The sequence below is a fragment of the Ceratotherium simum genome, chromosome 1 (assembly GCF_057802395.1).
Source record: "Ceratotherium simum simum isolate JZ-2026a chromosome 1, ASM5780239v1, whole genome shotgun sequence".
Lineage (NCBI taxonomy): Eukaryota > Metazoa > Chordata > Mammalia > Perissodactyla > Rhinocerotidae > Ceratotherium > Ceratotherium simum.
In genome coordinates, this window is record NC_141900.1 from 22,714,538 (window position 1) to 22,724,294 (window position 9,757).

Below are 9,757 nucleotides of genomic sequence, written 5' to 3' on the forward strand. Positions count from 1 at the left end.
AACTGCCAAGTTGTATCTACACAAGAAAACATATAGGCAAGAAATCTTCATTTGGGGCTTTTTTAGCATATCAGGCGTGGGTCTTGTACCTAGGAAGTATATTTTTTTAAACCATTACTAGAAATGGAATTTGGTGAGAGCAGGAAGGATATATGATATGCTCATTAAAAGTTACTGCCACATGACCAGTCTTTTGGTGATAACAGGAAAGCTTCCTTTAAAATACATTTTACGGGCCGGCCCCGTGGCTTAGCTGTTAAGTGCGCGCACTCCGCTGCTGGTGGCCCGGGTTCGGATCCCGGGCGCGCACCGACGCACCGCTTCTCCGGCTATGCTGAGGCCGCGTCCCACGTACAGCAACTAGAAGGATGTGCATCTCTGACATACAACTATCTACTAGGGCTTTGGGGGAAAAAAATTTAAAAAAATAAATAAATAAAATAAAATACATTTTACTATACAGGGATAGTTGAAGGCACCCTACTGAGTATACCAGCTCAGCTCTGTTTTCTCTGTTTTGTTTGTATTTTAAAGCAAAGATAGCTGTAAATGTGATTTCTGGTTTCTTTTCGCCCTACCCTAACCATGCTAAATGAGTTTAGTGTTAACTGAAGGTTTTCCTGTGTGTTCTGTGCTGCAGTATAACTAACAAGCAGTCCTATTTCTAATATTATTAATTATTTACGTGTAGATGAACCACTGGCACAAGAATTAGATTTTTGTTTGCTTGTTTGTTTTAGAATTTGTTGGGGGGGTTAAACAGAATAATTTTGTTTTGATACCTAAGACAACCTTTTGCATAGCCTGACAAAAACTCCTGGCTATGAATTCTGATTTTAATAGCGACTTAGGCCTCTTGAAAGATTTCTCAAACGTGACTACACTAGGCCCCCATACAGTGTATGATTTGCAAAAGCCTATGTAAAATGTACAGTCTCTAAAATAGAAGTTTATAACATAGGAAAGGCGATCAGAGATCCAGGGAGAAACATGCAATTGAGAAGCAAAGGCTACAGTTAGAAAATAAAAGTCTTTAAGAGTGAGAACTGTCGAGAGAGAAGAGGTATAGAGTTTCTGAAAGATACTTGACACTAATATAAAGAAGCAAGACTGCCCTTCCTAATTTGTTAACTTAATTATGAAATGGCACCACAATGCCGAGATGATGCATCCCTTCCTTCCAACAGCCATCTCTTCACTGTGACCTGTTGGTAACAAAAGGGCAAGGGGAAGTGTGATGAGGACTCGGACTGTTTCTACTGGATAAGGTAGAGAGTTCTTTAGTGGCTTAACTTTACATGCAAGAGAGAGTTCCAGTACTTGTGATAGATGTGTAAAGTATTAGACTAGAACTCTTCTCTCAGGCTGTATTTTCTTGTGTCTTCAGCTAAATATATGTAGGAATAACAAGAGCAGTCGTGCCTCACTCATGCTTGTTGAAAACTGAAAAAGCTTTACCTGATTTTTAATCTCTTTTTAATGCATAGCCTGTCAGATGAGGTAAAATAGGAAAGTATCCTGGCAAGATTGTTCATTTTTTTAAGAGAACAATTGTCCAAGCCCCAGACAAAATAATATAGGATCCTCACATTTCCCTTTCTTTACCCCATTCTCCCTAACCCCAAGTCCACACACAGAACTGTATCTTTCCCTACCTTCAGTGAAACCTCAAAAGATCTAATACATTCATTCACCCTATCCCATAATAAGGCTGACCAGTGAGGCTTACTTATGCCTTCTCGTTTCCAAAGGTTCATTTTGTTGTTACTGGTGAAAAGCTTTTATATGGCTTCAGTCAGTATTCTCAAAGTACGTCTTGTATTACTGTTCTCAAGACTTTACGCAATAAATAAATGAACATTCAAAAAATGTCAGTAGTTATATTTTCTGTCTATTAGCAAAATAAGTAGCACTTCACATTTGTTATTTGAGTCATTACTGTTTAAAACATAACCAAAGTCCATAGTTAAGTTAAAAATGAGTGGGATTTAAAAAGTGAACAGGACAGATGGTACATAGTATGGCAAAACTCAGGAAAGGAATTAAGTAGTTGATTCCAGTTTGGGAAACACTGGCTTAAGTCAAATGACCGCAGCTTTCTGTTGTGGTCTTAAAGCATCATCCGCAAGCTCAGTAGAGAAGTCATTTGCCCGCTGGCTTCTCTGCTGAAGACTGCCTTCAAACTCACAGGACAATGTGGGTAATGTCTGCAGGGGTCAGGAAAGTCCTAGGAGAGTCATTTTCTCTGTGTAGCAGTGATGGAGGTTATTCTTTGCTCAGTAAGCTTTGTGATTCTTCTTGATAACAAGTCGAGTGGTAAGGATTTCTTGTTTGTTTGTTGCATTTTTAAAAACTGGTTCTCTTAGATACTTGTGAAGATTTTTAGACTGTCAAGAAATCTCTTATTTTGTTTAGATAACAAGTTCATTTTTTAATGGGTTAACATTTTTTAACAAGTTCATAATTTGTCTAAATTTTTTTGTATTTAATATAGATGTCGATGTTAGTGAAGATTCGCCTCCTCCCCTACCTGAAAGAACTCCTGAATCTTTTGTATTAGCAAGTGAACATAGTGAGTCTCTCTTCTGCTTTTACATACTTGGTACTCTAATAATAAACTTTGAAAAACATGGCTGATTTTAGTCTAGTTGCTGTTGAGCTGCATAATTAAATTCAAAAACAGGTTTGAATTGATATTGACAAATGTTTTTAATTCCTTGCATGAAAAATACTTTAAAATCATATTTTTTACTTGCTAAGATTGCTAAAATGACTGCATTTATGTTAGATACTATAATTCAGTTCAGTGCAATTATAAATGTATTTGCAATTTGGTGTCTTTTTATTCATTAAAAATGGTACTTATTTATGAAAAGAAATTAATTGCTTTACTTGGTGCAAGTTTAGGTAAGTAAACATTTAAGTTGGGTTGTAGGAGGGCATCACTCTGTGTTAACTGAGGGACACTTAAGGCAACAAGAGTATCAGTGAGAACTGGAAGAAAGTGATTGTATTTCAAAGCATTTTTTTCCCCCTTTGGTGAGGAAGATTAGCCCTGGGCTAACATCTGTTGCCAATCCTCCTCTTTTTGCTGAGGAAGATTGGCCCTGGGCTAACATCCATGCCCATCTTCCTCTGCTTTATATGGGACGCCGCCACAGCATGGCTTGACAAGCGGTGCGCCAGTCTGCACCCGGTATCCAAACCTGCGAACCCTAGGCCACGGAAGCAGAGCGCGAGAACTTAACCGTCACTCATTGATAATATATTTCTCTTCCTTCTCCTCCTGAAAAAGAGTACAGAGACAGCTTTAATATGATAATAATTACAATAATAATTACAGTGTCTCATGCTCAGTGGAGGTGCTCACTGGTCTTATAACTAATTTTAAGAATGTTAAAAGTGAAGCTGTGTACTTCAGTTGTTTTCAGTGTTAGTGCTGTCAAGTCAATTCTGACTCCTAGTGACTGTGGACAGCAGAGCAGAACCTTGCTGGGTCTTTTGCGCCATCCTCTCACCTTCCTGTGCTGTGTCAGAGAATGCTCCACTGCTATTCATAGGGTTTTCATGGCCAGTTTTTTGCAAGTGGGTGACTAGGTCCTTCTTCCTAGACTTTCTAGTCTGGAAGCTCCACTGAAACCTGTCCACCTTGGGTGACCCTGCTGCCATTTGAAATATCGGTGGCGTAGCTTTCAGCATCACAGCAACATGCAGCCTCCACAGTATGACAACCGACAGATGAGTGGTGTGGTTCCCTGACCGGGAAACAAACCTGGGGCCGAGGCAGCGAGAGGGCTGAATCTTTACCACTAGACCACCAGGGCTGGCTATACTTTAAGTCTGTCACGTCTATAGATTACAGTGAGCTTATAATAAACTCTGATGACTGAATTCTTTTAATTAAATTTTAAGGAGGAAACTGAAAGAGATTTTCTTGAAGTAATAGAAACTAGAAAATTTTTTATGGAAGTTATAGTTTCTAAAAATATATAGGATCTGTTTTTATATGTTACCTTAATGCAAGAAATTCAAGAATTAAAGATGTTATTTTAATTGTAAGATTTCATTTTTCTCAGATATGCCTGTAAGATCTGGATGGAGTGAACTTCAAAGTCAGGAACAGACTGAACAGAAAAAATCTGAAGTGAGTCCTTTTGGGATTGGAACAGCTATAGCTCAAGATTTGTGCTTTTTTGTTTTGTTAATTTATCTTACAGTTGTTTGTTACAATAATTGTCACCTAAAGACTTAAATCTAATATAATTTTTGATCAGCATTTCTTGTGCTAAGATTTCAGATGAAATGCCTATATAAAATGCGAGATCTGAAATTTTTAAAAAGGGCAGCATGATCTACATATGACCATCACTTCAGAGTGTTATTTTCCCAAGCTGCTTTTGAAATTTGTAAATTATGGCATGTTCCAAATCATTTTGGAGGTATGAGTGGAACAGGAGTTACTGTTTTCAGAGTCATAGTACTTTCCTAGATTTTGTGCCATCCATTGTAACTCTAGATACATAGTCCTTCCCTTTGGTTTTTTTGGTCACATGAGGTTTTCTTTCACATTCAGGAAATGTTTTGGTAGCTAAATATTTTACCTATGGGAAATACCATTTTTCTTCAATGTTAATATTTTTCATATTTCCCCCATATTTTAATAGCCCTGAAATTGAGGTACATCTTACAGTTGATTAAGAAACACTGTGATATACTTTAATTGGCACATAAAATACTGGTCTTCTATAATAATGATGCTATGTTTTATAATCAGTGATATCCTAATTTGATGAATATAGTAGAGGGCTGGCAAAATGCAGTTGTATGTATGTTCCTTCATGTAGTAGGTCCTACACTTGCAGTTTCCATCCAGAAGGAAAAAGGGAAGTCCCCTAACCTTTTACACCTAGTATAAAACACCATAACAAATAAAAAATGTTAAGCCGATTTGAAAACACCAGTGTTTTCTTTCCCTTTGATGCTGAGAATCTTGATTTGTTGGGATATATACTTGTAAGAGACCAAATTTTCTATTATTTGTACATAAGAAGATATATTGTATGGGCCGGCCCCGTGGCTTAGCGGTTAAGTGCGTGCTCTCCGCTGCCGGCGGCCCGGGTTCGGATCCCGGGTGCGCACCGAGGCACCACTCCTCCAGCCATGCTGAGGCCGCATCCCACATACAGCAACTAGAAGGATGTGCAGCTATGACAGACAACTATGTACTGGGGCTTTGGGGGAAAAATAAATAAATAAAATCTTTAAAAAAAAAAAAAAAGAAGATATATTGTAATAGCTGTTAAATGTCTTCCTCATAGGGCTTGATAACGTCTGGAAGTGAAAAATCTGGTAAGTTAGATTTTATTCCTTTTTGCTATAGATTATATAGATTAATTTCCATAAAATAGCATGTCTCACAGTGTATGCTATTTATTTGGTTATTTCTGTATGTGAAAATATGTAGGACAACTCTTCTAGAACCTGAATTATGTAGTTTAACTCTTCCAAATTAATTACCAGATATTATTATTGACCTGGAAAATAACAGCATTTATTATCAGTAGTTAACAGACTGATAGGAAAGAAATAATTTTTTAAATATTTTTCTGTATTTTCTTTTCTGTTGTTTATAAAACACTTAGAATCTACATCTGACAATGATTTGAATAAATGCCCCCAAATTAACCTAGATGATTGAATTGGGTCCTTAAAAATCTGTTGTTTTGGAAATCTTCGTTTTAGGACTTTTAACGTGATAAACCAATAAGATTATGTAGCTCAACCCAGTGTTATAAGGCCAAGTTAGAACATTTTTCTACTACATTACTTTTACTCTCATAGTAAAATAGGTCAAGTTATTATTAATTCTTATGAATCAGTGACCATGTAAGCAGCTCATCAAATGTTGTGGTCTATGTAATTCCCTCAACTCATCTATCATTTCTACCTTTACCCTCCATTCTGCTTCAGCTGCTCTCTCCCTAGATCTTTGCCTAATGGAGCTCCCTTCTATCTCATAAACTCTGTTATTCTCTATGTACTTTTCTGAGGCAACATATTATAAGGAAAAGAGCAGAAGCTTTAGAGTCAGGCCCACCTGGATTGGAATCCCATGTTTGTCATTTTACTTACTATGTGGCTTTGGGCTAGTCACCTAGTCTTTTTGAGCCTCAGTTTTCTTCTCTGTGAAATGGAGATAATAATAGTACCTGCCCTAGAGGATTGTTTTGAGGATGTAACTAAATTAAATCACATATAGAGTATCCGGCACCGTGCCTTGCACATGATAGGCACTCAGATGGTAGCAATGCTCTTATTATTATCTGTATTATATTTCTACTGCTGCTGTTCCTGGATCCCTGCATCTTTTATTTTCTTAATATCTGTTAACTCCTTTCTAGTTTCTCTTCCTTCTCTCTCCAATCTAGATACCATCCTCCATCACTCTGGTCACACTCAGAATTATCTTCAACTTTCTTGCTCATAATTCCCATACCATTTTATTTTATCCCTTGGAATTAATGAATACAGCTGGGGAATATCACTCAGTTTTACAGATTGATCCTACAATTATGGGTCTTCGTCCACAGTTGGGCTCTCTGCTTTGCTTAGTTATCTTATATGCTCTAGTTGGTACCCTTTCTATTTCCCCTGAATTTTTCAAATCTTTACTTTCTTCTAAAATCATCAATCCCACTAACTCTTACTCAGATGACCTTTACTTCACTAAGAAAATTGAGGCCTTTAGACTAGATCATTTCCTCCTAGAAGCCAGCCCTGAATACTTCACCACCTCTAGTTTCATCTACATGCCTCTCCTCTTTGTCCCCATTGCACTCTATGCATAATTTTATTGTAAAACTTGTCACACTGCTATAATAATTAACATACTTGTATGTCTCTCCTACTAGACCAGTGGTTGGCAAACTGTATCCCACAGGCTTGATCTGTCTTTCGCTTGTTTTTTTGTTCTGCCTTTGAGCTGGACAAATGACTTTTACATTTTTAAAGAGTTGTTTAAAAACAAAAACAAAGAAACAAAAATCAATGAAGAATATGTGACAGAGACTATGTGGCTTGCATAAGCCTAAAATATTTATTCTCTAGCCCTTTGCAGAAGAAGTTTACTGACCTCTGTCTAGACTATAAGCACCTAAGGACAAGGACCACCTATTATTTGACTTGTATTTCAAGTTTCCAGAAAAGTTCCTTATGGGATTGTAGGGGATGTAATAGAAGTTGTGAAAGAATGAATGAATCATAGTAGTTAATTTCTTTTGTTACTAATCTTATGCACTGATAACTAAGTAAACTAAAATTTAAGTTTAATAAAATTAAACTTTAAAAGAAAAGAATTACTACTTTTAGGGGCAAATAGTAAGTCCATTAATTAATTATGAACTTGCTTGCCACTAATTTCCTTATAAAGGCCTTTCAGTTGCAATGATTACCTTAGGACATTGGCACATAGTGTAACTACTTCAAGGAAATATAACATGCCAAGATCCCGGTTTATTAAATAAAGTAAGAACATGAGGAGAATCTTCACCACACTGCAGATATACTCACTGCAGATCTCTAGGTGCCCCCCAGAACACCTCACATGATTTCCTGTGCTCACCACCCTTGCATTTACCATATGTGGGCCTGTAAAATTACGATGCCCAAGAGAGAAAACTTGCTCTTTTAACTTATTGCCACAGTAAAATAATTAGAGGATTCTACATATGATGCTACAAATGACAGTGAGTAACAATGGCTTTGTTTTGCATTTTAGATCATCCAGCAGGAAGTATTCACACGGAGATGTGTACAGAGTGTCTACCTACTTTCAGTAACAAGAAAGATCAAATGTCAGAAAGTCCAACAGAAGCCACAGATATTGGTAATTTGTTTACTAAATAATTTTAAAACTTATATAATTATGTAGTTAATGCTGGCAAGAATGAGAAAAAGTCATTTGCCATCGTTCCAGGATTTTCTTAAGGCAAAGTTTATCAAACTTTGTGCTGTGATTTATTCAAATTTTATGCTTAAATGACCTACCCAAAACAAATTAAGAGTTGGTTTTAGTTTTTGTTTAGTTTAAATTCTAAATTGCCACATAGAGATTTATTTGTTCCAGAAAAAGAGGATGTCTACAAACATGGTTTTAGTAGTGTGAAAATATTTCTGAACACTGACCAATTATTGTGGTGTTTTGATTACAGGTTTTGGTAATCGCTGTGGAAAACCCAAAGGACCAAGAGATCCACCTTCAGAATGGACATGATTCAGGGAGCTAAAAGACACTTTAAATTATACTGGAAAATTCAAGTGCCACTGAAAGCCAGATTTATAGTATTCCATCTTAAGAATGTGGGACTAACAGCAGTGTAGATTGTTACCTTAGTATTTTGGCTGGGACCATCTACCTGCCTTATACTACACTTAGGAAAAAGTATTATGTATGGTTTATTTTGTAATTTCAAGTATTATTGCCTTAATGTCTCTTAACCCTGTTACACGCTGCTTGTAGACATGTTAATATAGTAATACTTTTATGATAAATTGAGTCTAAAGACTACTCTTTTGCTAATGTTTTATCATGTATGCATTATTTTGTATATGTACAGGGCAAGTAGGTATATAATTTGATAAAGTTGCAGTCATAAAATATTATTAACAGAAGATGTAAGAAATTTCTGCATGGTCTAAATCTTTGTGTACCTTATTTGTAAATTATTTGCCCTGAAGTTTTAGAAATAGTTTCTGAATTTTAAAATTGCTGGATTCATGCAGCCAGCATTGCAGGTTATCAGAGATCAAAGATTGTAATAATAATACCTTTTGTACATTGTAAGCAAAAAGTTATTTTTATATTATATACTGTCTGTCCATCCTAATTGTCCTTGTTTTCATCTAGTCACAGAGATTCAGTAAGTGCCTTGGAACAATATTGAATTCTCTTAGCTTGTGTGTGTTACTTTAATATTTGAACTCAACTGGGATTAGAAGACTATCAAAATATATGTATGTGTCAGGATATTTGACCTGCCATTAAAAAAACAAAGACAATTTTACAGTGCCTACTTGTCTTGGTTTTTCATTCCCCATTCCTAAGAAATTTGACTTAATATCTGCCTTCCTGCTGTCTCAGTCTTACCTTAAAGTTATGAGTGTGAGTGGGGCTCAGTCATTAGCTAAGTGGCTTGCTCACATGTAACAATCTCATAGGGCAAGTAGTTAAGATTTTTGCCTGAGCCAAATTACATAACTATATGTTCCAAACTCCTGAGGTCACTTAAAATAGTTAAATTCTTGAATGTGAAGGGTTTACTACTTATCAGTTTATCTTTTTATCTTCTGAGATTGCATTTATAATAGGTAGGAAGTTAAGTTCCTGCTCCTATTTAGATAACTAGATGGATGTGAGGGAAAGGGAGAGGTCTCTTAGTTCCCAGGATTCTGGCTCAGAAAGGAAAATCTCAATTTTGAAATAACACCTAGCCCCCAGGAGGTGATGTCTAGTCCACAAGTGGAAATAAAGATTCGAAGTTCAGAAGTCCAAACTAGAGATCAATATTAGGGCATTAATACAGAGAGGAATGAAACCATGAGTGCTCAGAAACCCCAGGCAGAATTTGATATTTAAATGAATTTTTGCAGTAATATGGTAAATCTTAACATTTCTCTTTGTTAAAACATGATTCAGGTTAAACATGGGCACTATCCCGTATCTTGGTGAATGGCATCACCTTTCTCCCATTACCTATGC

The 9,757-nt window shown here is 36.3% G+C and overlaps 1 protein-coding gene across 2 annotated transcripts in view; it reads left to right on the forward strand.

Annotated features, from left to right (window-relative positions):
- PTPN12 (protein tyrosine phosphatase non-receptor type 12) overlaps positions 1-9,067 on the forward strand; it is a 93,112-nt gene extending 84,045 nt beyond the window's left edge. For both annotated transcript variants that reach the window (XM_004439322.3, XM_087443126.1), the window contains 5 exons: positions 2,495-2,572; positions 4,077-4,144; positions 5,319-5,349; positions 7,778-7,885; positions 8,211-9,067. In XM_004439322.3, coding sequence (XP_004439379.2) covers positions 2,495-2,572; positions 4,077-4,144; positions 5,319-5,349; positions 7,778-7,885; positions 8,211-8,272 — 347 coding nt within the window. In that variant the 3' untranslated portion in view covers positions 8,273-9,067. The remainder of the gene's footprint in view (positions 1-2,494; positions 2,573-4,076; positions 4,145-5,318; positions 5,350-7,777; positions 7,886-8,210) is intronic.
- The last annotated feature ends 690 nt before the right edge of the window (positions 9,068-9,757 follow it).